Source organism: Fusarium graminearum, chromosome 3 (assembly GCF_000240135.3).
Source record: "Fusarium graminearum PH-1 chromosome 3, whole genome shotgun sequence".
In the NCBI taxonomy this organism is placed as follows: Eukaryota; Fungi; Ascomycota; class Sordariomycetes; order Hypocreales; family Nectriaceae; genus Fusarium; species Fusarium graminearum.
The window spans coordinates 7083091-7109487 of NC_026476.1; the positions used below are offsets into that span (position 1 = coordinate 7083091).

Here is a 26397-nt window from a genome sequence, read left to right on the forward strand (position 1 = left end):
CTGCGTGCCGAACTATCCATGACCCTCTTCCCAAATCTCGGTTCAATGGACTAATTCGGCTAACTTATCGCTCGTCTTAATTGATCGTCTCAACCGGCAGCCTGGAAATACAGGGTATGTTTCATCTTACAATCAAAATGTCTCTCTAAAGTCAGTTCTAAGGCCTACCTTCTGTTGTGGCGCAGTCTAGAAACAAGGCAGATGTCTTCTGTTTACGTACTCTAAATAGGGAAGTGACATGGTCTGACATAATCTGACATGAGCCATACGGTTTTTTTTTCTATTTTTCGCAAGCCACCGACACCAAAATCCAGTGCTTCAGATGCCGTATCAACCGATCAACCGAGCAAATTCGGTAGCGTGATGGAGCCATCTGTCATTTCCAAGCTAGGCAGTTAGTTAAAGATGCTCTGTAGATCTGACACTATGTTATTGGTCAAATGCTTCGGTTACCTCAGGGTCCACAGAGTTACTGAATTTACTTAGTTGATGCAGAGTACGGCAGAGCCAGTGCAAACTTCGATTGAGTTAAAGCTCATTAAATTGACCCCCGGCTATAGCCAAGGATGAGATTGTAGTCAATCCCACAGATCGATTGTATCATGTACCAAGAACGTATCGCGGACCTTGACGGGAATTCCTAATACTAAAACGGCCGCAACGCAGAAGCTGGCAGAGGAGCATTACTTTACTCAAGAGCAAGACGAAATCTACATGCTAGCGGGAAAGACAGAAGTCGAGACTTCAGCAACCGAGTCATTCCTTTTCAGCTAAAAAATAGAGATGCTCATATCAGTAATACCCCAAAAGCTCAACAATAGAAGAATCGAAACAAATACAGCCAGATTTAGGAAGGCTGAGATTCTTTTTCATGCTGATGATAGTTACAAATTATCCAGTGCATATTACTTGAGACATTGCATAGACAAGCGACAATAATGCTGCATTATTTGTGCAAACAAGGTATCCACAACTGACATGTGAACAGCTGAGTCAATTTACGGCCTTTGCACGGATTTAATTATGTCACGGATAATCATTATTCCTCATCCAAGGATTAGACTTGGCCAGTTGATCTGTCTCTCCACAGAATCCTACCTCGGCAAGAGTCGATGATGGACCGGCTAGACAAGGAGATTCGATCACTATTCCTAATTAGGCAACCGATCACGGCATAACGATGGCCATTAAGTCAGTGGTGAACGCGGGGATGCTGGAACCAGATAAAACACTGAGAATAACCATCGCACTTCTTTGACGAGATTCATTGCCTGATAGACATTCTTATCAAGCAAGTTAAACATCCATAATGACACAAAACGAACACGAGTCAATTCCCCTCGGGGCATATCTCTTCACTCGTCTCAAACAGCTCGTCATAGCTCCCGTCTGTGGTGTTCCTGGAGACTACACCCTGAAACTCCTCGACTACGTCAAACTAGCCGGTCTGAACTGGATAGGCAACTGCAATGAGCTCAACGCCTCCTATGCTGCAGACGGCTACTCTCGCATGCACAGTCTGGGTGTAGTCATCACAACCTTTGGTGTGGGCGAATTGTCAGCCATCAATGCCATTGCTGGTGCCTTTGCTGAACGAGCACCGGTGCTTCACATCGTTGGCGCGCCGTCGCGATCCACCCAGAGCGCAAGACTGAATGTTCACCATACCTTCTTGGATGGTGAGTACAAAAGGTTTGCCGCCATGCATACTCATGTTACCGCTGCGCAAGTCTGTTTGACGAATGGTATGACTGCTGCAGGGAGGATTGATTGGATCATCGAACAGGCGATGGTTCACCAAAGGCCGGTGTATCTTCAGATTCCCGACGATATGGTTCAATTGCCCATTTCGACAAGTAACTTTGATGTGAGAAGTGTTATCAGCCCATCGTCAGTGGCTACTAAGATTGATATGGGGAGTGTCGATAAGATCTTGGATCGGATCTACTCAGCTAAGAAACCTCTGATTCTTGTTGACGGCGAAAGTCGGAATATGAACGTTGTCAGTGAGGTCAGCGAGTTGATCAATATCACTGCTTGGCCGACGTGGACATCAGCTTTCGGCAAAGGACTGATCAATGAGGAGTTGGCCAATGTGCATGGTGTTTACCTGGCGAACTGCGGCGACAAGAAGGCATCTGAGTACTTCAAAGGCTCTGATCTGATCCTCTTCTTTGGACCACATATGAGTAACATCAACACTGGGATCTTCACAGCGATTCCCAATGAGGATGCGACAGTGTCTTTCTCCTTGGACCAGATCAAGATCGCTAAGCAAGTCATCCGAGACCAGCCACCTCGAGCTTTCATTCAAAAGCTTCTCAGCAAAATCGACGCGTCGCGACTCGCCAAAATTGATGTGCCAACATTTCTCCCCAAGTCTGGCCCAGGCGAACTTGAACCGTCTGGGAACCTTACTCAAGAACTGTTTTATCCATACATCAACTCCATGTTTCGTCGCGGCGACACCATCTTGACCGAAACAGGTACTGCTGCAGAAGGTGGAAAGGTTCTCAAGCTCCCTGAGGGATCTCGCTTTTTTACAGCTGTCACGTGGTTATCAATTGGTTACATGCTCCCCGCCACGCTTGGAGTCGCTCTAGCGCGTCGCGATAAAGACAGTCACGACAAGGATACGGAGCGCACGATCCTCTTTATCGGAGACGGGAGTTTGCAGATGACGGCCCAAGAGATCAGTGTTATGGTGAAAGAGAAGCTCAACATTGTAATTTTCGTGATTAACAATAATGGTTACACGATTGAGCGAGCCATTCACGGGAGGAACCAGGACTACAATGATATCGCACCGTGGAACTTCAAGCATACTCTGGGATTGTTTGGGTATAACGATGAAGAATTGAAGAAGCGATACTTCTCTGCAAAAACCTGGGGAGAGTTGAAGACTGCGCTTGATTCAGAGGTGATGAAGCAAAATGATGGGGTCAAGATGATTGAGGTGTTTATGGACCAGGAAGATTGCACTGGGGAATTGAAAGGGCTATTGGAAAGGCAAATTGCAAGAGAAGAAGCATCGAAATAGATAAGCGATTAATTGACCATGTTTATTCTAGACGAGTGTCTATCCACACCAAACGATGATCTAGTCCGTAACTAGTATTACGATTGCGGCAACCTCGAATGTTGTTTTCAATCGGGTAACTACAATTTGCTAACATCTAATATTACCAGTACGAGTCTCTGCTATTACCTCGTTCTTCAACCTGTCATTGATTGTCATGATGTTGTTGGAAGTCTAAATGTCTTTGGTTACCCTAAACTACACATTCTGGATTATTCTAGGCCAACCAACTCCACAAAGAACGTGACGTCAATTGTTGTTACTAGTCCAGTCCGCTGTTTCAATCGTCAGTGCGCTCACAAAACGGCCGCGGTCAACGCCGAAGGCTTGCGGGCGCGCCGTTTGGCTCAGACTCTATCCAGTCTGACCACAGTCAATCTGACTCAACACATGCTCTTGTCATGTAGCGGTAAAGCTTTCTTTAGCTGCCTTTTGAGACGTTAGTAACCTTTGACAGGTTAGTTATGCATAAGGCATTATAGCACGTTCTGCGGCATGGATCTGGCGGAGACCAGAACACGAGACGAAGTTTAAAGCTTTGACACGGCTTAGCCGGCCGTTGGCAGAGCAGAGCAGAGAGAAAAGACGAGAGGAAGAAAAAGAAAAAAAGGCTGGGAGAGTCAATGCGCTGGTACTGACCCGGACCATCGGGCCTGTTGTTGTTTTTTGTCTGGGTTTTCAACTCAACTGATTTCACACTGCGTGACTCGACTCGACTACGAGATCGTCCATCCCTACATACTGTATCCAGTCTAGCATATTCTCGACCAAAGCTTACGACGCGTTCCGCTCGAATCAAAGACACAACAACAAGTGGTGTTGCCCTCCCTTAAAGTGAGCTAACCATAAGCCTAACGCAGGTACCACCCTTAGCGTCAGGGGCATTAAGAGGCCAAAAAGCAAGGCGGTAGTCAATAAATGCATCTCTCGTATATGTCTTGGCCATTCTATTGGTCAGTTCATTTCTTTTTAGTCAGGTCCCCCAGAGCCGAGTTCCGGATCACGATTCGCTTGACGGACTGGCAAATTACCTCTTCGTATAGGATGACAGAAAGAGACGAGTCCAAAAATAAACACGAGCTTTTTTTGGGTCCTTGTGCTAATCATGTCTCCGCAATGCCATGCGGTCCACCCTGATCGATCGTTCCGTCTGGGATCTTAGGACAACAATAGAACAGAGCAAAGCAAAGCATGAAGGGTTATAAAGCCTCTTGTTCTTCTCTTCTCCAGACTTCTTTCTTTCCTCTTCATCCCAGACTCGCTAATCACACTCGTTCTTTAATCCAACTTACCGCGTCCTTCGCTTAATACTACACTCGCTACTCTTAATACTTCACCACCAACCAAAACAACAACCAACCGTCATAATGGGTTTCGTCAAGACTGCCGCTTTCGCTACCGCCCTCATCGGCGCTGCCAACGCTTCTCCTCACTATGCTCCTCCTTCCAACGAGACCATCCACTACACCACCGAGGTCGTCACTCACCTGACCACCTACTGCCCTGGTGCCACCACCCTCACCTACGGTGACAAGACCTACACTGTCACCAAGGCCACCACCCTCACCATCGAGGACTGCTCTTGCACCATCACCAAGCCCGTCGCTACCGCCACTGGATATGCTCCTCCTCCCAAGCCCACTCACACTGGTGACTGCGCTGAGATGTGCTCCGACAAGTTCGATGAGTGCCGCGTTGCCCCCGATGCCAACATGTCTTTCTGCGCTGCCAAGTACGCTGCTTGCCTCGGCTACAACCCTTGGGAGAGCGGCAAGTTCGTTGAGCCCACTGCTTGCCACGAGGGTGTCAAGCCTACTGGCCCTGCCTACACCACCGAGGTTGTCACCAAGCTGACCACCTACTGCCCTGAGAAGACCACCCTGACCTACGGCAACCAGACCATCCCCGTCACCAAGCCCGGTACCGTCACTGTCACTGGTATCCACCACACCACCACTGCTCCCGTTGTCCCTACCGGTTACGCTCCTCCCGCTACTCCTTCCACCCCTGCTCAGGCCAAGGACTGCGCTGAGATGTGCACTGACAAGTACAACTCTTGCCGCTCTGCTTCTGGTGCCAACATGGCCACCTGTGCTGCTGAGTACTCTGAGTGCCTCGGATACGCTCCCTTTGACAGCAACGGTTCTCTCGTCAAGCCTACTGCTTGCCACGGCCCTGCCCCTGTCGGCCCCACTGGCACTGGTTCCAAGCCTTCCGGCCCTGCCCCTGTTGTTCCCTCTGGTACTGCTCCTGTTGCTCCTCCCACCACTCCCACTGCCGTCACTGCCGGTGCCGCCCAGGTTGTCCCTGCCGGTATCATGGCTGTCATCGGTGCCATTGCCATTCTCTAAACGCTCTCTGCATAGAGACATTAGACTACCTATTCTAAATAGACTTTTTACCACATAGATTTATACCAGTATATTCTTTACTTTTTCTGCCTTTTGTGACCTGTACTTCGCCAGTGAATGATTTGCACCGTTTACCGAGGCTGTATCTCGACTGATTTAAGCTTCTGTTGCTGTGCGCTTAATGGCAGCCGTTAGTTCCAAGAAAGCTTGATGAGCGATGTTGCAGTTGTAACGTGAGTGCGTGGATGCCAACATCCTTGTGTTTTCCCCGCTCCGCAACTCTGTACCTGACATGACTTCTCACCAATGTCTAGCGCCCGCTCATACCAATAAGATAACAGCCGTTGCGCTGTCTTCTCTTCGAACGCTAGGCCTTAAAAATACAGCCTTGACCCCACAGAAGTTCATGGTCACTGTGGCTACTCCTCTAGTTCGGCAAAAAATGAGGTTCTGCCCGGGCTCGAACCGGGGACCTTCTCGGTGTTAACGAGATGTCATAACCAACTAGACCACAGTACCAAGCTTTGCGCTGATTGATGGGAAAATGTAGTGTACTCTGAGAATATACAGGTACGGAGACAGCAGCTACGACTTGAATTCTTTGTATGGCTTTATGTATGTGATGCTCTCTCACTCTCACTGACTGATCGTCTGGTTCCTAACAGGCTGCTATTTGAGGATATGCCAATACTGAACTATTCACTTTGCCTTCGAAAACTAGCCTGGAGATTATCGCATAAGTTACCGCTTCGTACCAAGGGATCTGGAGAAACATATTGCAAGAAACACAGCAATGACATTGGGGACATCGTTGTAGCTTGCAACTAGAAACAACACCAGAGAACCGCTGCTGAGGTATCTTGCGAACAAGAAGTGATGTAAGTATTCGAGATCTGCTTGCTACATAAGCCACCTCCAGTCTGTGATGTGAAACTTTTGCTCTGGCCGTTTTGATAGCCTTGTAGACGTTGTAAGTGCCCATTGGTACAAAAGACAACAACGTAAAGGATATGATGCCGGTACCAGATGATTGTACTAACTGTTTATGGTTTGGAACTTGGGTGTGAGACAGTCTCAGTGCGGTACCTGCCTCGTTACCCGTGGAATAGAGAACAAAACGGACTACAAAGTATAAGCGTGATCAATCAATTACAGAATAGCTGAAGCAATTAATTACATGCTCACCGGTTAAATTAGTCACATTTACTAAACTCTACTGAAGTCACCAGTCGGGCTAAAAATCTCATCAACATTTTATTCAAGGGGGCAATTAGAGTTCATCGGGTGCAGTCATGACATGGCATCCTTTGGCTTCCGTCTGACTCTTGTCATGATCTATTATGTACCTCGGCCTATCTATGTTCCGCACCTCAGTCACCATAGCCCTTTATCGATTACCTTCTGAGAAGAAATTGAAAGAAGCTGAATAAACGAACAGTGTGTCTGATCATGTGCGCAAAGGACCAAAGTTAATTCCGAAAATGTAACTTTGTGGCGTAGTCTCGACCTGTGGCTTACTCAAAACGTCCAATCCCAGAAGTCTGGAATCTTGCTACGAGAGAACAATGAGATCATAACCTGTGGCAAGACTGATCCGGAAGTCCTATAAGCTGCTGACATTTCCCTTCATTTCCTGGCTTGAATCTTATCTTTCTCACTCTCAAACCCCGTCCACTGCTTTGATTCCAAAGAAAATCCTCCAAGGTAGCCGAGACGCAGATAAACCCTAACATTACACTTACTAATTCGCTCTCAGATGCCCACCACCTCTGGTACAGTCAGCAGTTTTGACGGCGGGAACAAAATCACAGCCACCTTTGTAGTTGATGGCGTGCAGTGCACATTCAATGGCAGCTTCGATCCCCCGGTGGGAGACTTCAACAGCTACGATGCGAAGTTGGACTACAGTGACATCAAACAATTGACTACTCAGCGAGAGTTTAGAGGGAAAGTCAGTTCCCAGAACCTGATAATCGACACGAATAATGGTGCAAAGATCACCAGCCACTCCGACAAGCCCATTTCTCCTGTTAGTCAATTCTCTGGAAGGGGAAGTTGGGAGCACAGCTGATGCGAGGTTATGGGGGCGATATTTGAATTGGGCTGTGCTGCGGTGGGGCTACATGTGCTTGGGATTTACAAATATGAATTGAGACGCTTTGGGCTGAACCTTGATAAGAGGCCATGGATAAATGTGCTCATGAGTGATTGCAGATATAACACCGTATTCTATCCTTGGATCATTTTGTATCACTCCAAAGTTAAAGGCTCCTTAGCGAAACCCACACAAAAATTTATTAAAAAATGCTGTGACTCGTTGAATCATCACAGGCCATTATTGGGCAAACCAGTAGAGATCAGAAAGTAGATATTGCGGTGCAAAATTCATCTCCCAAGACGGGGGAGTAGACATTCAGGTGGTGGTGATACTGATGAACCCCAGTCTTTCCATCACTGTGTTCTCCTTGCCCTCTCTGCACCGAAAAGTCCCGTCTGGTCACCACCAGGCATTGCGTCCGTCCAGGGATCCGAATCCATAGCACTCAGCTGATTATCAACCTGAAACCCTTTCGCAATGCTATCGTTGACGACGATAAATAACCTGCTTCGTGATTAGCCTCGTCCATCTTCCGTTGATTGAGGTGCCATTCACCAAATTCTACCATTCAACAGCGAACCCTCGCGGGAAGGTATATATAGCATGTGATCCGATAATGGTAGCGCTGGATGGTTGTTGTGCGTAGGGATTGCCGTAGGGATTGGCTAGATACTGTGCATTGTAAGCATTCATTTGCATTTCATCCGGCACAGGCTCTTCTTCCCCTTCATCGTCGTCTGCTGCCTCCTCGTCGCCTTCCTCCTCCTCCTCCTCCTCCTCCTCCTCCTCTTCACCTTCGTCCTCTTCCGGCGCCTTTGGTTCACTCTTCTTTCGCATGCACATAAAAATGCCCAACAACAGTAATATGAGGATGATGAGGAGGGCTATCACCTGCCAAGTTGAGAGGCCCAAGAATCCACCGCCGCTTGAACGACGAGGCGGAGGAGGGGCTGGACGTTCGTAATAGTACACCTGGCGGGGGTAACTCGTGACGAGGCTTGGGAGATTCGTGCATGGTTTGGTCGGCTGGATGATCATTTTGAAGACAACGATGGGGAACTCCCCTTGGTTGATGTGGAGATGTTATTGTGGACGTAGGGGCTGCGAAAATCCGACATGTTCTTGAGATGCAAGAGGCAGAGAACATTAGAGGGGCAGGGGACAGAGTACAATCTGTTCTGCACAAAGCTCGTGCTTAAGCCCTAGTGTGGCTTTCAGGATCCAACCCAATCACTTCGACAATAGCTACAGACTGTCAATTTGAGTTCATTTGGTCTGTATGAAGTATGGGTCTGTGTTGACTAGAGCCAAGAAGAAGATAGAGATAACGTTTGCCACCGACAATAGACCGAGTCTCCCAATTATATATTTCTCAAAGCCAATGCTATGCAGAAATTTCACATACGCCCCCTTTTGGGACTATGAAAAACTCACCGAACTGCGTCATCATCTCATCTGTCATACCATGATGCAACTTCATGTCTCTACACTGACGGAACAATGTTGCAAGCGTGACAAGAATCTCCATGCGCGCGAGTTGCATGCCGATGCAGCTCCGTGAGCCTATGCTAAAAGGTACATGTGCTCTGGTCTGCTCAGGTGACGGATCAATGAATCTAGTCGCGTCGAACCTGAGCTAGGTCAGCAGTGAAAGCATGAAGGATATTTCGATTCCGAAAAGCTCGACTTACATATCTGGATCAGGAAACACATCTTCAAGGCGTGAGATGAGCCATCCTGTTGTATAGACCATCGTGCCACCTGGGAGATCCCAACCGTGGATAGACATACCACTTGGAGGTAAAACTCTCTCCACAAGTGCACCAGCAGGGTTGTATAGCCTCAGAGTCTCTTCCAGAGTGCTATTAAGAAGAGGTAGACGATCCAGATCCTTCATGGTGAAGTGTTCCGGAAGACGGGCTACCTCTTCCTCAATCTTTCTCCTTAGATCAGGATCTCGTATTATCGCCCATGTGGCATACGTCAGTGTAGCCGCTGTACTATCAGAACCTGCCACAAGCATCATGGATACCTCAGATCCCAACTCTTCATCGCTCAAAACAGGACTCTTGCTCAACTCAGCCTCACCCAGTATGTGACGAACCATACTTGGACCGCATGAGGGTAAAGAGGCTTCGTTGAGTGCAATCAAGACTCGGCCGAATATGGTCTCGCCGACTCGGGCGATATCTCGAAGCCAAGTTATTGGAGACCACCTGACAAGAGACTGGAGAAAGCTGGGTAGCATCACTTGGAGAACAACACCCGACCCTGCATTGCCCAAGGCTTTGTATACCGGCAGGTCTTGACCACCCGGCCTAAGCAGTTCAAAGGGCTTTCCAAATGACATCTCACTTATCACATCAACTGCTAAACATCGCCACCATTTGTATACATCAGACTTGCCCTCTTGGACCTCCTTCTCGATGTTTGACACAGCAAGCTCAGCCAACCGTCGAATCTTGGACTCTTGCCCTTCTTTCATTGCAGCAAGACCACGGCCCAGAATCCGTTTGCGCTGCGCATGAAACTTCGGATCCCGAATGGTGAATAACATGGGTGAGTGACTGAACCGGATACTGTCAAAAACAGGAGCCTTGATGCAGTGGCTTCCCACTCCGTGGACTTTGTAGTAACCATCAACGCTATTGAGAGACACCTCGGTGGGTCCGACTCTTACTACCGGGCCATAGCGTTTGTGGAGACAACGAAGATGTTCTCGACTTGTTCCGGTGGCCCGGGAATAGAGTAATGGAATGCCTGTGACACATGTGTAACATGGCCCCGGGAGAGATGAAAGTGGACCGTAATAAAAGTTTGATAGGAGTTTGAGAGCGATAGCCACAAAAAAGATCGCAATGGCAGATACAATAGTTACCGACATCGTTACCGACGCCACATGAGGTATGATCGATGTTACTTGAGAAAGAAGTGCAAAAGAAGATCATGCATCAAGTTTGAATACTCGATTATATACATACGCCAGTGACTAGGCTGCGCATTGCTGCTACATGTTACAACACTAGCCCTATCACCTACAAGTTCTAACTTGAACATGGGGGGTCTCAGCTGTGAATCTATTTTCCTTGCCCCTGTTGATAGACCCATTATTTGGCAAGGGTTGGATGCTACCCTGATAGTGAATGCCCTTGTTATTGGTATCAAAGACTTTGCCTAAGGCGGCGCAGTGGCACAAACTACGATAATTCACTCACTGCGTATCTCATGCCATAACTGCCATACCTCGCTGAAATTTTTTAATTTTTTTTCTCTTACTGTCAGTACTACTCAATTACAGATGGTGAACTTTTCCCAAAGTGTGCTATGAGCCGCATTGCTGTGATAGGCTGTCTCGCCCGAAGAAGACACGGAGTTGCTCATCACTGCTGGACAATTGGATGAAAACGCTCAAAGATTAGAGTTTTCACAGCCTGACATGATAGCCATGCCTCGTGGGTGTAATCATGCTGTAGAGTAGTCCAGGGATTGGTGCGCCATCCAAAGCTTGTCTGGGATGCGTCTTACACAAATTGGCCGAAATCTCCAGCGTCGAAGCATGTGAGAATGAATTCTGCCCTACACCGACCCTGAAGGGAATTACGGAACAAAAGTCCGAGCCTGATAGGTTACGGTATGCGAGAAGACGTCTAGACTCATTTGGGGGCCACGCTAGTTAAGTGCTCATGCCATACGATGCACTACCCTTGTGCTTTTAGGCCCAGACTCAGCCCTTTCCTATGATACCTGCTATTTTTGGTTTCTGTCGGCCGCTCGAGGGACAAATTACAGAAGAGCAGATGGCAAGGGTAGCTGCAGTGTCGCGACATGGAAAGGTTGCTGCAATGTGTTCTGTAAAATGGTTTGCAAGCTTCAGATATCCAGGTCGAGTGATTCCAAAGTTACAATGGAAGATACGCAAAACGACGAGTATAATTCAGCCCTATGTAACATTCTTTTTGCTAAAGTTACTCTTTCAAGCGGGAAAGGAGCCTGCCAGTAGCCCTCTATTGACCCACAAGTGATATGTTATCATTCAGCTCTGATCTTCCTTGTCGTAGGGCTATGGACCTTGCTATGCACATATTGAAGCGCGGACGACGAGGCAGTCAATAGTCCAGCTGATGCAACAAAAATGACAACACGTTGTATGGCTGAGAACTGATCCATCATTGGGTACGGATACCTGTGTGATCATTAGCAAGAGAGGTTGAGACGGATGCTCTATATCAACTTACCAGCCATTCTTGTAGAAACAAAACTCAATCCAGCACCAGTATACGACAGCCAGAACTGTGCTTAGAGACATCATATTTCGTGTAGTGATAGTCGCTCGTGGGCTCCATAAGACTAGATCCAGAGCCAGTAGAACAGCTGGGACAAGATGGAAGCCGAGGTCAGGTAACGGATCAATTACGAGATCCTCTGGCATCAGTAATGAAGGGTCATGCATTCTGATGGACCAGTACAAGACGGCGATCAGGACCTCAAGAGGGGTCGCAAGGACTGCGACTGCGTCTTTGGCCTTGGAGAGGGTATTGGCTGGTACTAGATCTGCGACGAGACCCAGCGAAAATGTGACCAGAGATAAGGCGAGGCCCACGACAGTCAGAAGCTGGAAGTACCACCCAAAGGAACGCGAATAATTTGAATCCCATGTCGTGAGAAGGTAGAAGCTGAACATGAATGACGACGTGCCTAGCGCGTGAAACAGAACTCTGGAGGAGGCGTTCATGACGGGCATAAACTTGAGGGTCGTAGCTGCTGAGCCTGTGATTTTTGAGTAGGGAAAGAAGCGCAAGTATGACTACGGATGTTTGCCTTCTGTTGAGATAAAGTAGGCAGGCAAAGAGTCGGAGTACTAAGTGATGCGTAAAATAAGTAGACCTGAGTATGCCTGCGAGAGAAGCGATTCCTAAGAATGTATTTAGAAACTTCCTTCTAATGATAGTGTAAAGTTTAATACGCTAATGTCAGAAGTAATGCATTCGAGGGAGAGATAAGCAGAGTTCCTGTAATTTGCCAGATGTCCCTTGCAAGTCTTGTTCCGCTTGTCCAAGGTGGGACTGCAAGGCTTAGCTCTCGACAAGGGAAAACGACCCATGGCATGCTGTGGATTAGAGACGTGGGTTTGGGCAGTTGTCGGCTAATACGCCAGTCTAATTGGCTCAATTTCGCGCTGTAGGCAAGTGTACTCCGTACTTCACTCATATTAACATATGGGTGAGGCTGAGCACGATGTAGCAGGCCGATTGAGCATGCGCCGACATAGCATTGCAGTGAACTCTAATTCAGAGACTCTCTTATTGGATCGGTCTCGCTCTAAGTATTTGTGCACATGGCCAAATCGTCTGCATAATCCAACAACAAGCAGGAGTCAACCATTGAGGCACTGATTCAACGCAGAAAATATGATTGACTTGTTCAAACAGACTACCCACGACAAAGAGTCATAAACTGCGAGTTCTACGTCACCGCATAGCGAATCGAGAGGCAACTAGTTCAGAGAACGGGGCATCTGTTGCCTGGATAACCCGCACAAGTAAGGCTTCACTAGTAAGTAGCTTGAGTCATAAATGTAATGATTACACTGATTTCAATCCACATTAACCTGTCATGTGTATGCTAGCTTAAGAGACAGGTAATCAGATTTGGAGTTCTATGATATTCCTGACATTAGAGACGAAGATAAATGTGTGGTGCAAGCGTATGCGCCACTGCGAAGTTGGAGATTGCACTCAAAACCTCCTTTTTTTTAAACACATATCAAGTCATCATAAAGGTCAATAAAAATACTGTCTTCTATGCATATATATTTCCTTCTATATCAGTCATTCACATCGTCTCTTCCACACATATCGCTCAAGTGCACCTCACAATGGGAAACTAGAGTCCGTCACCAGTCCCAACAAAACAGGCCGTTACTCGGTATGACATCGAACCCTTGGCTCTGGGTCACGCCTTACTACGCGAATGGGCAAGCGAACAGTTAAGGCAATCACACAAAAGCCTAACAGCATGGTTGCTTAGCGACTCCAAGAACATGAGAACGACAACACCGCCCTAAGACTCCTTGGCGGAAGAAGCGAAGATGGCTATTCGAAGGGAGATGGAACAAATTTACTTCGAGATGACGGCATTTGTGTAGCACGATATGGAAACATATTTCTGTCATTGGAACGACGATGGTGCTTTCGAGTTAGCGCCAGAAGGCATTCTTGATTTGCACAGTGAAGAATTCATCATATACTTTCACGACAGAGACGGTGCAGACAGTAAAAATGGCCATATTGGTAGGTACCTATACTGAACCTGGCTGCGCTTGTGCAATGGCTGACCACCAATTCCAATGTAGTGTCTTCCTCACGAAGCCACTGCAATTTGATGGTGGATTGTATGACCTTTCAGCACATTATCGGAGGTTCTCAAAAATACTATCGAGTGATATCATCAGACCTGTTAAGTATGACTCATGGTACCTTGACTCGAGTAGAGCCGCCGAAGTATGGCGCCCCTTGCCCAGTAACTGTCCAGTTGTTTCAACAGCACGGATACACAATGCGTCATTTGTTCCGATCATGATACATGGTCATAGGAAATCAAGTAGACGTACAAGGCCCGTCATACTGTCCTGCTAAGCGTAGGGGAGAGAATGATTTCGACTATTGTGACCGCCCCTGTATCGAAATAGTACCACGTTATTCTATCCTTCTTGTTAGAACTGGAGAGGATTCCGGACTGTAATCTCTTATTAGATCCCAGCTACTTTAGATGCCGGGTTAGCTTCTGGTGTTAGCCGCCCAGACTACAAGAATGAATTGGAATCGGTAACGGTCGACACTGCGATACAATTTATCTGGAGTCCTTTTGGGTAAAGAGTGAGCAGCCTGCAAAGAATTCGCCGAGTTGGATCAAAGCCTGTTGGATGAAAAAGACGCCCTCTGCCACACACGGGCTGATAAAGTGTTGGATATAGGTAAGGAATTAGGACTTGATGAGATAGAGACATTGTGGCTTGCCAGTTGTCATACCTTGACAAGACCAAACAACGAAGCTTTTGACGAAGATCGAGTGAGTGTAACCTAGGAACTGATGTATAGGTGGCACCTTTGATGAGGGGAATACTGATGCTGGTTCTATTTGCGTTTCTTAGGATCTTTGCTATCTCCTTTAATGCTTGTTTCTAAAGAAAGTCGAAATAACAAAACGTTATGATGATAATAAGAAAATTGTCTTGGTCTATTGCTAGGTATTTCAAAACTCGACAAGCCGCAATTACCATAATGACCACACGACCTCGACTACCAACGGACTGATTCGTTCTCATTGCGAACCAGGGCATTCCAAATTTCCCGAGAAGCAGTCAAAATACTGCGCAGCTGCTTCTCTGTCTCTATCTTCTCGCTCAATACACGACTTCGTTCCTTTTCAGCTTTGAGGCTTACTCTTAGCTTTGCTTGTGTAACCCTCAACTTGCGCCTCGAATAGATGTCCCCAGTCTCAGGAGAGTAATTTTCAATATCGCGATTGTTAACTTCCTACAGTTTCTGCAGAGTTCGGATGCGCTCCACTGTTGTTATGTACTCAGCGTGAACTTTGTGGATGTCGGTATGTGGGTGCTGTGCCAGATGCTAAGTAACCCTGTCGCGAATGAGTTCGACATTGGTACTCATGTCGCTGATACTCATGTTGTTGGTACTCATGTCGTCGGTACCTGTAACGTTAATGGTTACCTTGGTACTACCCATGGGGTCTTCGATGGTTGTAGTTCTTGGGGATGTTATCGAATTATCAGGCAATGCCTGTAGTGCATCTGTCGTGATGGGCGCACGGCATGACTCGTCGGGAGCGTTCTGAACAGCATTCGGCAACAAACCTGGAGTTTGGGCCATGCTGGGATAGTCTGAATGGTTGTTGACGGGTTGCTGTGGCGTGTGATGATGATGGTTAGTTTCCTCACGGAGTCTTGGGTACATATGAATTAACAAACCATTATGTAGATGTGTATTGAAAGGCTGGTGTTGGTAAAAGTTGGAGATGTTGTTTGCCAAGTTGAAGATCGACCTTCATGGCATGTACTCTCTTCTTTATAGATTTTTAAAACGGTAGCTGAAGGCATATTTCGTTTAAAGTTAAAGCAAACAACAAATAGCTCTGTAAGTTCAAAGCCCTGACCCTCTCAGTTTTAAAGATTACCAATATAATCCATCTAGATTAAAATATTAAATATTCCGATGAAAGGTAACCTTAGTAATTACTGAACTTTCTCAACAATAACATGTGTGTAAGCAGCTGCCTAGCACAATGGACTCTATTATGTGGGCGGGTGGCCGATACAGAGGATTCTGATCACGGTATGCAGCCACAACCCAAGTCACTGACTCATCAGTGGCTCTCGTGATGTTTTTGCTGAGTTCTGATCACGATTCTAGTGGGACAGATAGATCCTGATTTACCACTCAACGCCATCGTACGCGTGATGAGTGCGTGTCTTCAAAGTCAAACCAATTAAAATTTCATGATCTACAACCCTGGTCTTCCAAATATACTCCAATTATCCAAGAAAGAAAGTCCAATCTATGATGGCGCATCCCCAACACCAGCAAATTCCCACAACCAGCTATTTACCGTATCAAGATCCAAGTCAAAGGATGGCTGAGAACCCAGCATATTGGTCACAGCGAGCAATTGAGTTGGCGAGATTCCCTGTTCTCCTCGATGTGCATCAAAGCCAGGGATTTGGTCCACATTAGGTTGCGGTGATATCCTCTCTCGTTGCTTTATCAGATGTAGCATGTCGTGTAAGCGCTCCATCTCTTGACGTCGGAAACATGCAGGAAGATTACCACCAGCAATTAATGTATCGAGAATGTTTATTGTCGCGTCGAAACACGAGTCGCACATGGCGTCTGAGAATGGCTGGACGGTAGAGATAAGAGCGAGAACAAAACCTGCTGAAAATGTGTGGTCCAAATCGAATGGTAGAAAGAGTTCTTGGCAAGGTTAGTTTAAGCCAGTTGTAATTCACATGTGGTAAACACTTCATACCGAGAAGATCTTGGGTTTGTAACGTGGCCAAGATACGGAGAGACTTGTGCGCCGAGTCATAGCAAGCTTTCAACAGAGCTTTGATAGGCTCGGCAATCTCGAACGTCGACCTACTTTCTCTTCTGTCCAACTCTAACTTATCTCGCAGGAGACACATTAGAACGGGCCTCGTTGCTAATACGATGCACTGGCGTTGTTAGTCGTCTGCTGGGCAATAATTGAGGTGAGACGTACCTGGTGGTAACAAAGATTGAGCGTAGCAGAGACTCGTGATACTGGACCTTGACCGTCCAATTTCAAGTCTGGGTATGAGTTCCACTCAGCGGCCAAGGCAGCGAGCTCTTTCAAGATTGTTAGAGTATTCTTGGGGAATGAATCATCCAATCTTCCGTCAATCCCGTACACCGCTGCGTCTATATTAGCTCATTGTTTTCACGCATATTGATAGAGTACACACTGTTGAGAACTTTTGCGATGAGCCTTGACAGCTTAATATGCATATCGAGGGCATTCGACTTCCGTGATCCAGCAAGTTGCCCCGGTACCGGTACAGAGATGTCGCTATCTTGGACAGAGCTCGGAGCACCCATCAAAGATGAGAATTTGCGGTCAAGAATGTATAGCGTCCACCACGCGTTGCGATACCGATCGACTTCGGCATCATCTGAGAATTCACCCACTATGTCACGGTGGAGACCTTGACTCAGGGCTATCCTCAATCCCAATCCAAGCTAGAAGAAGTCAACAATATGACATGATAGTTCAAGAAGAATGTCTCACATATACATAAGCACTGTTGCGATGGTCCACAGCCTGAAGATATAACGCAAGACCGCAGCATACCTCAATAGATAGTATTGGATCTTGATACAACCCGCTGGCGTCAGGAAAAAGCTCCATTGCTCGCAAAAAGTACTCGCTACCGGGTGATCCGGCCTTTGACATACCCCGAGTAAGAAGTCCCTTACCCATTGCCATGACAAGGAAGTACTGGATATACCACATCCGATTATCTGACGTCAAGGGAGGTGGCCCGTCGTTGTATAGCGACAAGAGACCACGCATGAAATGAGATTCCTCGAAAATGTGGTAGGTTTGGGCTATGTGGAACTTGACGGTGTTTGTGAGGTAGATGGCGTAGTCAAGTGAAGGGAGACTTTCTATGTCGATCAACGTTCCAGCTTGTCTCATGCGGGGAAGCTCTATATTAAAGGCATGTCCATCAATGTTGAGTGGAACCTCTGGTGTTGTTTCTTGGTCAACATACTGTCTATCTCAGCTTCTTGTCAAAGTGATATGCTAGAGTGGGACCATACCTGTCGAATCATGACCATGACATGGCGACTGTATGCCCAGGTTGAAGAAGGTCCAAGGAAGCCTATATTCGTTAGTTATCTGAGTTATGTGGTGTTTTAGGATAAGCTTGCGTTTCCTCCCTTGGATATCTACCACGAATTTTGATGAGGGTGTTACTAGAGGGTTGGTCATTTGAGGCAGTACGTCTTCGGCAGTTACATCTGTTTCAGATTCTGCGACATGCACATCTGGATAACATGGTAAGCTTGCGTTTCAGACTATTGAGAAGATTGTCGAGACTTGTTTACCCTCGCTTCCTGATGGTCTTGGAGTCTTCTTGGCTGGCCCTCGCATTTCGTCTAATTCCTCCGCTTTTCGTTTCAACTCGTTCAGAAGGCTATAAGAAAGTTCAATAAATGGATTGGCCATGTTTCCTTCCGGGGTGGGGACTTACTTCTCAGATACTAAGATCTTGCGGTCATCCTGATCGAAAACACAGTCCGTCGAGCGGCGGATACAATGGTTGCAAGGACAGGTGCCAGAGCAACGGACCTTTCGCTCCCGACATTGTAGACAACTTTGAACATGGATTAAGGGTCAGTAATATTGTTCTACGTAAAATTGGATGGCTTTATTGAGAACAAGGGGCAGTACTAACGCGACATTGGGCCGCCTTGATTGTTTCTGCGAGGCACTACCGCCGGCTCTTGAGCGCATCTGGAAAGCGGTAAGTGGTGGGTATAACGTAATGTATGAGGATACAAAAGTCACGTGTAAGTATCTGGTGTAGTTAAGTGCAGTCTGCGTCTGTATAAGATTGATATGAAGTGAGGTGAAGGAGATTAACTTCCAACACCACGTCAGGACCATGAAAAGTAGCCATTTATCAGGCTAACCCCAATGGGATTAGCTATACTCCAACCCCGCAGAACCAGTGACCTATTATCAGTCTCGGGACCCTGTAGGTAAGTGGTAATCTAGCAACGTCACTCAGACTATAGAAATAGTGCATATGCACACTTCCAGCCGCAGAACGATGTAACTCAGCTTAATATCGGGCACTCAGCAGCCAGCCACAAGCTCCTGTGGAGATAATGATCCGGGCTATCAATCTCCTACAGCTATGTAAGCTATTCAATAAGGTCGAATGTCTGAGATAGTGGATGCTACTCCGACGAAGAACCAGGCCTCGTTACAATAGTCTCTATTCATTTTCATTCTTAGCTGTTCCTCTGGTCATTTAGTTGCATTGTCTCACTTCAGCTGATGCCGTGGCATCGAGCGTAGGAAGGCCTAACTTGGAAGGGATCAATGCATTAAATAAGTGGGGGTATTGGATTTGTTATTAGGCAACTAGAAGAGCAATATCATCGGCAAGTCCGGTAGGATCGAAACATGCATGTTCAGGCGGCAGTGATAGGAGACCAATAGCCTCAATATGTGGCATAGCTCACCATAGCCAGCCAGCCACAATAACGGAGGAAGCACCGATTAAGTTGACAGTGCTTCCAATATTTTGAGACATAACCAGCCCCTTTGATCTCCTTCATCCATCCAGGTGCATGATGGCGTGTCGTGCTTATCAGCCTGCCACGACATCGCGAGCGGCAAGTTACAAAGCTCACACAAAAATTAGTGGAGGAGCTATCTCGTCGAACGTTCTAGACTAGAACATAGAGGGCAGACAAAGGTGTATTGTTCAACTGCAAATAGCCTTATTTCGAGCACATATAAACTGGTGATGGCCATTCAGCTCGTCTTTCATTCATCATCGCAATTGCAACACTACAAGTACAATATCACACCATTATTCAAAGATTCTAACATGGCTCTAATCCCTCAACGCCGAGCTTTGCTTGCTTTACAGAACGACTTGACTCAATTCGGTGGCCATGTTCACACCCTCACAGGAACTGTTGTAGCAGGCGGCCAAGCTTACCTGGCCGTGGAGCATAATGTCAATGGAGTGTGGAATGCGTAAGTAGTGTTTTCCTTGGTACTCGACTGATGTATTTAATGAACTGACCGTTCACGTAGCATACTTCACATTCTCTACCCAGTCACAGATATGGACTTCCTCATCAACCCTGAAGCGTACCCACTCCAAGGCCAACAGAATGGAGCACGAGCGGATCTAATTGTGAGGGAGATCAATGTGAATCTAGCAGGCCCAGGCTATATCCCTGGAAGGACGTTTATGTATTTTGAGGGAAAGGGCGGAGCAAGTGCTGATACTGCCCTGAACATTCGGGCCCAAATGGTAAACTATCTAGCCACAGCCATTGGTAACGTCCAGGGGAGAGCTTGTTGGGCAATCGGAGCCAAAGGTGATCGGGTATGGTTCTATAGGTACACGGCAAGAAATGTTGGCGACAACAGGATGGTCCCTGTGGATTGGGATGGTATTGCAAATACCATTAATTCCCCGAATACGAGGGCCGGGCAGATGTTGGCTGGATACAGAATCTCGGGCGGTATTCCTGGTACCGTCGGAGACTGGGTTACAGTTCAGTTAATATTGGAACATATGTCCCAGAACTATGCTTCTTTTTAAAGCTTGTTGGAGAGCAGGTGTATTATTACTTATCTTTGGTAATACTAGAACTGCAGAATCAATATTATATTATGATAATGTATGAAAAAGTTACTGAATTTCAAACCTAGTCTGATGCTCCAAGGTGCTGCAGCTATATCTTCCCAACTGCCCCATTGAATCCATGTGTCTTATTATCGGGCTGTGATGAAGAACCACGCTCAACAGCCTCGACAGCAGCCATGCATTTCGCTGCACCTCCAGCGATCAAGCCCGAATCCTGCTGGCATAACAAGAACCGCACACCCAGCGTGTGAATGGCCCAGTCATGGATGTCTGGTTGATCATAGATACCTGCGAGGCCCATGACCTTACCATGCTTCTTGCACGCTTCACTTATGCGAGTCAGAGCACGACGAAAAGTCTCGTGGCGGAATTCCCCAGGGATTCCCAACTCTATGGCTAAATCATTGGATCCGACTAGAACTACGTCGACACCTTCGACTGCCGCAATGTCGTCCACACTGTCGACTGCAGACGCGTTTTCGATCATGACAAACACGGTTGACGCTAAAGTGTTGGTTTCGCTGATCACCTGGGTTTGAGGGAATGTTTTGAGGGACATGACGGGTAATTGCCCAGTCATGGATCGACACCCTTGAGGTGGGTATTTGGAGATAGATACCGCATCCTTTGCTTCCTCTGAAGAGTTATGAAATCAGTAAGGATCCAATTCAAGTGGTAGGTTTTTAACCTACTGGCATTCGTAACATGGGGAAAGATTACACCCATAGCGCCTCCGTCAAGAACCTTCTGTATAAAGCCATTGCCGCATTGATGTGGTACTCGGACGAATGGTGTAATGCCTGTGTTCAGGCCTGTGATGCATAAAGTGCTCGCATCGTTGAGTGAAAGGGTAGAATGCTCGAGGTCTATGAAGAGACTGTCGGCGCTAGCATTTCTAGCTAATTGCACAACTTGAGGGTTCGTGACAAGTCGCACGCCGAGAGCCTGCCATGTTCAAGGTTAGATCAGTGACTTGTGTCAAAATGTAAGGTAAGAGTAATGAATTCCGCCGTGTAGGAGACCATGACTTGAACTTACCTTGCATAGCTGTCCAGCAGCAACTTTCGAAATCAGATTATTTGGGCAAGCGAACATTGTGAGCAAAAACTAGGAATCGTCTGTGAATCTTGAGTCAGGTATCCCAATGCAAAACAAGATTATTTCGATGGAAATTTCTGGGGAATTTATCCGAGTTCCATTTAATCTCGTTGAAGCCAAGCTCGGTGGAGGCCACCGAGTCGAGTTGAGGATGTCGATGTACAGCTCGGTTTCACCTCCCGAACTATCATCTTGGCAGTATCGATCCTCCACAACACACCTCGGCCTCTGCTTCGGCAAATAATGCTTAGTTTGAGCCAGTATATTTTAATTTAAGTGCTCCATTCGAGGTTGAATTAATATGACTTCACTTTCATTTACCACCAATCTTTATCTCGTTTGCACTCTTCATACGCAATCAAATTAATCCACGATGTTCGAATCATTCCAACAAGGTCCTCCTGACCCCATGTTCTTTCTCAAAAAGGCGGCAGATCAAGACCCATCACCAGAGAAAACCGATCTCGGTGTTGGTATCTATCGAAACGAAAGTGGCCACTACAGCGAGCTTCAGGCTGTTGCACAGGTATGCCCCAGTGAAAGCTGGATTATCAAGCGCTAATTTGCCTGGCGGATTTCAGGCCAAGCTTCTATTAGCTGAGAATGATCCTGGTCATGATGTAAGCTTTTGCCAAGTGCATGAGACGTTGGGAAATTGTTCAATAACTAATGGCGTAGTATGAGCTCACAACAGGCAATGAACAATTCTTGAACCATGCTGCCCATCTTATGTTCGGAAAAGAATGCCAAAGATTGAAATCTGGCCATGTAAGCTTCTCCCAAAAAAAAACCAACAGTCACACTTTGCTCACACACGTCAGGTTGCATCAGTACAGACCATCTCCGGCACAGGCGCAAACCACATCGCCGCTTTGGCGCTGAGTCAATCTATTTCACCTCGTCCACAGGTCTACCTTGGTACTCCAACCTGGGGGAATTACAAGCCCATTTTCGAACTGGTTGGAATGGAAGTCATCGAATATGCCTACCTCGACTCCAAAACGCGTCGCATCGATTTCGCTTCTATCTTATCGGCAGCCAACTCGGCTCCATCTCGGAGTGTTTTCATTCTTCAAGCGTGTTGTCACAATCCCACAGGCGCTGATTTGACAAAAGAACAATGGCAGAAGCTCGCTCTGGTCATGAAACAACACGACCACTTTGCCTTCTTTGACATTGCGTACCAGGGCCTGGGTAATGGCATTGTTGAAGACGTCTATGCAATCCGGTTGTTTGCTGACCTTGGCTTTGAGATGTTTGTTTGCCAGTCTTTCTCAAAAAACTTTGCTTTGTATGGAGAACGTTGTGGTGTACTTCACGCTGTATGCCCTAATCCAGAAACGGCAGCGATTGTCCACGACCGTCTACGCTGTTTAATACGATGGGAGTTTTCTTCCTCACCTGCTTACGGCAGCCGGTTAGTCAGTATTATTCTCGAATCGGACCATCTCAGAGATGAATGGTGAGTTATCCCATGCTCACAACGCGATATATCTGAACATGGAATAACAATTTCGCGCTATCACAGGCTTCAAGAACTGTCCGAGATGCAGCAACGATTGAAGAGTCTACGAAAGCAACTTCACTACCATTTGGTGGAAGTCTTCAAGGTAGGAGAAGGTTTTGATAGTGTTTGGCACGATTGGTTACTAAATATTTGTAGACACCGGGAGAGTGGGATCACATACTGATGGAAAATGGACTGTTCTCGTAAGAGCTGTCCCACATTGAAACTGTTGCAAGATCTAATCACTGCCTGCAGATACCTCAATCTGACGCCTCAACAGTGCCAGTCTCTTGTTGAAGACCATCACATCTACCTCCCACCCAACGGTCGAATTAATATTTCGGGGCTGAATCAAAGCAACATTGCAACGGTGGCCAAAGTTGTAGATTATGTTGTGCGATTGGGATTCAGAAAGGAAGCCCAGCCTAGTGCACGTGTTGAAGCGCACAAACTGTGATTCAAGCTGATATGAGGCTCGTTGGGCTAAGGGTCACATGGTTGTTGGACAGTTACTTTTGTAGCTACATTGGACCATATAAATGTGTGAACTTAATCCTGGACTCAGTATGTATTTGTTGCATGTACAACATACGGGATGGATATCCCAGCTGATGAAATGTGCAACTCGGAACTCGCATGAAGTCAGATCGCAACGTGCTTGGAGTGGACATTGATCAGCTGTCAGATTTGAGATACGTAACACGATTTGATGTCCTGAGAGGGATAGTTAAAAATTCAGCAGTCATGCGATTCAAGCAACGCCAGTCGAAACTACAAGGACTGTTGTCCGAGGTCCTAGTCTAGCACGCACAAGTCGACCAGATACACTTTCTATTCTGCCACGTATTACAAACTCCCTCGGATATTCATCTATGGACCGACAATGATTGGTGTCGATAGTTACTTGCTGTCCATTTGTGAGATACCGAGGATGTGAGTACCAAGTAATGATAACTCGGGCAGCCACACCGAGGGATCAGGGTAATCATCTCGGTATGTGGGGCCAGATAAGCACTGGGCTATCATGGTAAAAAGATAGTGGGAATGGGGTAACGGGGTAATCGTCTCTAAACAGTGGAGTTTCTTTGCGGTCCCCAAGATTCAGATCGCAGAGATATTCGAGTTCTTAATCTAGATTGGCCAAAAACTCGCTATCGGCGTTCTCAAAGATGTCAGGTGCCTCTGAGATGTAACGATAAGGCCAAGTAGCCTGGAACTATGGGACAACGATTGAACTTGGTAGCTCGGTCCGGGGAACCGAGTCTAGTAGAATGAACATTGACTAACAGTTCCTGTTAGCGTGAACGTTGAGGTGGACGAGTCAAGCCGATAAAAAGCAGTGCCCTCGCTAAACTCACGAGAGCTGAAGTCACTGCATCAACACTTTCAATCCGTTTCATTTAATCTTCCTCAACACAGTCACCATGGCGGAGCTACAACAGGAAGAAAAGACCGAAGACATCAATCGAGTCGGCTCGAATACACCTGGAGAGATGGATAATGTCAATGACCTTCGGCGAGACTTCAAGCCCCGTCATGTCTTCATGTTCTCCATAGCTTGCGCCATCGGAACAGGTCTAGTCATCGGCACTGGCAGTGCATTATCGAGAGGAGGGCCTGGCAGCCTCTTGATCGCCTATATTTTGATTGGATGTACCGTCTTCTTCGTCATGACAGCCATTGGTGAGATGGCAACGTTTCTGCCAATGAACAAAGGTTTTGGAGGATATGCAACTCGTATGGTTGACCCTGCATTTGGGTGAGTTCTATCAGCTACAAGTGTGATTCATGCCTCGTTAACCTTGCCCTCAGCTTCGCGACTGGTTGGAACTACGTTCTCAAGTATATCGTGGCTACACCGACGAACCTCACAGCTGCTGGTCTTGTCCTGCAGTTCTGGAGACCAGATCTCAATGTAGCCATCTGGATTACGGTTTTCGGAATTGCCATTGTGACGATAAATGTGAGTCTGTCTAACTTGTACCTGGTAGATAACGCTTACAATCCCTCAGGTACTGCACGTTAATAGCTTTGGTGAAACAGAATTCTGGCTGGGCTGCGCCAAGATTCTTATCATGTGTGTTCTGATCCTTAGTACCTTCGTCGTCGCGATGGGAGGTGGACCAAATCACGATCGATCCGGTTTCCGATACTGGCGAGACCCTGGAGCGTTTGCAGAATATCTACTTGAAGGTTCTCTGGGAAGATTCCTTGGATTCTGGGCTTGTTGCTGTCAGGCCTGTTTCGGATTTACTGTGAGTACCAATAATTGTACTACGTTTGTATCATTACTAATTCCCATTTGTAGGGCACTGAGGTCGTTGGAATGACTTTTGGTGAAACCCCGAATCCACGCAAGAACGTACCGCGAGCTGTCAAGCAAACATTTTGGAGAATTGCTTGCTTCTATATCATCGGTGTCTTGGTGCTCGGAATGGCGGTTCCTTATGACAATGAACAACTTATCGGAGCCACAAAACAGGCTACCAGCGGCGGTAAAGAACTCTGAATACATTTACTTACCAAGTCGTCGCTAACACAATGCTTCAGCTGCGTCTCCATTCGTTGTTTCAGTTAGCCTTGCTGGAGTACATGTTTTCGCGGATATCATCAACGGCTGCCTATTAGTATTCACACTCAGTGCTGCAAGCTCAGGTACCCATCCTTGATACTCATGGTGTAAATCCATCGCTAATGGTAGCAGATATCTATTGCGCTTCAAGATCCCTCTATGGTCTTGCTAAAGACGGCCAGGCACCCCGCTTGTTTGCCAAGGTTCGTGACAATGGCAATCCTATCTATGCAGTTGGCTTTGCTTCCGTGTTTATTGCCATGGGGTATCTAAACGCCAGCAAGTCGTCATCCGCTGTGTTTGGCTATTTCGTTAGTCTTGTGACAGTCTTTGCTGTACTCAATTGGGTCGCTGTTCTTATTACCCACATCCGATTCCGCCATGCCTTGAAGGCTCAAGGAATTGCAGTCACAGAATTGCCATATGTTGGATTTCTCCAGCCGTTCGGTTCATACTTCTCCCTGACTGTGTCATTGTCGGTCATCATTTTCAATGGTAAGTGGATTAATCAAACTTGCGACAATCAAGCTCACAATTTCTCTAGGTTATGATGCTTTCATTCCACACTTTAAGCCAGAGACGTTTGTACTGAAGTACCTTGGCACACTCATCTTTGTTATCAACGTTTGCTGGTGGAAGATCAGAAACAAGACAACCTTTTGGCGGTTAACAGATATCGATCTTGTCACTGGTAGACGAGAGTGAAGGGGGGAGTTCCGATGTTAGTTAAACAATGTATCACTGCGAAATAA

General features: G+C 46.8%; 11 protein-coding genes and 1 non-coding gene across 12 annotated transcripts; 6 read left to right on the forward strand and 6 right to left on the reverse strand.

The window, feature by feature from the left end:
- Window positions 1–1309: 1309 nt before the first annotated feature.
- FGSG_13946 (uncharacterized protein) lies at window positions 1310–3040 on the forward strand (the record flags this gene model as incomplete). Its single annotated transcript, XM_011327448.1, has 1 exon — window positions 1310–3040. The coding sequence occupies one exon, from the start codon at window positions 1310–1312 to the stop codon at window positions 3038–3040; it is 1731 nt and encodes a 576-aa protein (XP_011325750.1).
- A 1291-nt stretch (window positions 3041–4331) lies between these two features.
- Window positions 4332–5510, forward strand: FGSG_13947 (uncharacterized protein). The gene has a single exon (XM_011327449.1). The coding sequence runs from the start codon at window positions 4447–4449 to the stop codon at window positions 5428–5430; it is 984 nt and encodes a 327-aa protein (XP_011325751.1). The 5' UTR covers window positions 4332–4446; the 3' UTR covers window positions 5431–5510.
- A 365-nt stretch (window positions 5511–5875) lies between these two features.
- Window positions 5876–5949, reverse strand: FGSG_20786. The gene has a single exon. It is a non-coding gene; the product is annotated as a tRNA-Val (tRNA).
- A 1144-nt stretch (window positions 5950–7093) lies between these two features.
- FGSG_13948 (uncharacterized protein) lies at window positions 7094–7611 on the forward strand. The gene is made up of 2 exons (XM_011327450.1): window positions 7094–7134; window positions 7187–7611. The coding sequence occupies exon 2, from the start codon at window positions 7187–7189 to the stop codon at window positions 7499–7501; it is 315 nt and encodes a 104-aa protein (XP_011325752.1). The 5' UTR covers window positions 7094–7134; the 3' UTR covers window positions 7502–7611.
- A 478-nt stretch (window positions 7612–8089) lies between these two features.
- Window positions 8090–10412, reverse strand: FGSG_11465 (uncharacterized protein; the record flags this gene model as incomplete). Its single annotated transcript, XM_011327451.1, has 3 exons — window positions 8090–8478; window positions 8963–9159; window positions 9220–10412. 3 exons carry the CDS (start codon window positions 10410–10412, stop codon window positions 8090–8092), a joined length of 1779 nt encoding a protein of 592 aa, XP_011325753.1.
- A 1145-nt stretch (window positions 10413–11557) lies between these two features.
- On the reverse strand, window positions 11558–12260 carry FGSG_11464 (uncharacterized protein; the record flags this gene model as incomplete). Its single annotated transcript, XM_011327452.1, has 2 exons — window positions 11558–11711; window positions 11764–12260. The coding sequence occupies 2 exons, from the start codon at window positions 12258–12260 to the stop codon at window positions 11558–11560; spliced, it is 651 nt and encodes a 216-aa protein (XP_011325754.1).
- A 2566-nt stretch (window positions 12261–14826) lies between these two features.
- On the reverse strand, window positions 14827–15501 carry FGSG_11463 (uncharacterized protein; the record flags this gene model as incomplete). Its single annotated transcript, XM_011327453.1, has 2 exons — window positions 14827–15063; window positions 15166–15501. The coding sequence occupies 2 exons, from the start codon at window positions 15499–15501 to the stop codon at window positions 14827–14829; spliced, it is 573 nt and encodes a 190-aa protein (XP_011325755.1).
- A 601-nt stretch (window positions 15502–16102) lies between these two features.
- FGSG_11462 (uncharacterized protein) lies at window positions 16103–18437 on the reverse strand (the record flags this gene model as incomplete). Its single annotated transcript, XM_011327454.1, has 9 exons — window positions 16103–16518; window positions 16574–16760; window positions 16808–16986; window positions 17031–17304; window positions 17417–17839; window positions 17890–17951; window positions 18178–18266; window positions 18324–18333; window positions 18422–18437. 9 exons carry the CDS (start codon window positions 18435–18437, stop codon window positions 16103–16105), a joined length of 1656 nt encoding a protein of 551 aa, XP_011325756.1.
- A 1257-nt stretch (window positions 18438–19694) lies between these two features.
- Window positions 19695–20423, forward strand: FGSG_11461 (uncharacterized protein; the record flags this gene model as incomplete). Its single annotated transcript, XM_011327455.1, has 2 exons — window positions 19695–19846; window positions 19907–20423. 2 exons carry the CDS (start codon window positions 19695–19697, stop codon window positions 20421–20423), a joined length of 669 nt encoding a protein of 222 aa, XP_011325757.1.
- A 133-nt stretch (window positions 20424–20556) lies between these two features.
- On the reverse strand, window positions 20557–21563 carry FGSG_11460 (uncharacterized protein; the record flags this gene model as incomplete). Its single annotated transcript, XM_011327456.1, has 3 exons — window positions 20557–21104; window positions 21161–21413; window positions 21507–21563. 3 exons carry the CDS (start codon window positions 21561–21563, stop codon window positions 20557–20559), a joined length of 858 nt encoding a protein of 285 aa, XP_011325758.1.
- Window positions 21564–21939: 376 nt separating this feature from the next.
- On the forward strand, window positions 21940–23280 carry FGSG_11459 (uncharacterized protein; the record flags this gene model as incomplete). The annotated part of the gene is made up of 6 exons (XM_011327457.1): window positions 21940–22092; window positions 22148–22186; window positions 22245–22334; window positions 22388–23028; window positions 23095–23176; window positions 23230–23280. 6 exons carry the CDS (start codon window positions 21940–21942, stop codon window positions 23278–23280), a joined length of 1056 nt encoding a protein of 351 aa, XP_011325759.1.
- Window positions 23281–24497: 1217 nt separating this feature from the next.
- Window positions 24498–26350, forward strand: FGSG_11458 (uncharacterized protein; the record flags this gene model as incomplete). Its single annotated transcript, XM_011327458.1, has 6 exons — window positions 24498–24832; window positions 24886–25036; window positions 25086–25328; window positions 25382–25568; window positions 25715–26140; window positions 26190–26350. The coding sequence occupies 6 exons, from the start codon at window positions 24498–24500 to the stop codon at window positions 26348–26350; spliced, it is 1503 nt and encodes a 500-aa protein (XP_011325760.1).
- Window positions 26351–26397: the final 47 nt, after the last annotated feature.

What these genes read in the sequence shown, in the direction of transcription:
- FGSG_13947 (XM_011327449.1), top strand. Translation starts at nt 4,447, where the DNA reads ATGGGTTTCGTCAAGACTGCCGCTTTCGCTACCGCCCTCATCGGCGCT.
- FGSG_13948 (XM_011327450.1), top strand. Translation starts at nt 7,187, where the DNA reads ATGCCCACCACCTCTGGTACAGTCAGCAGTTTTGACGGCGGGAACAAA.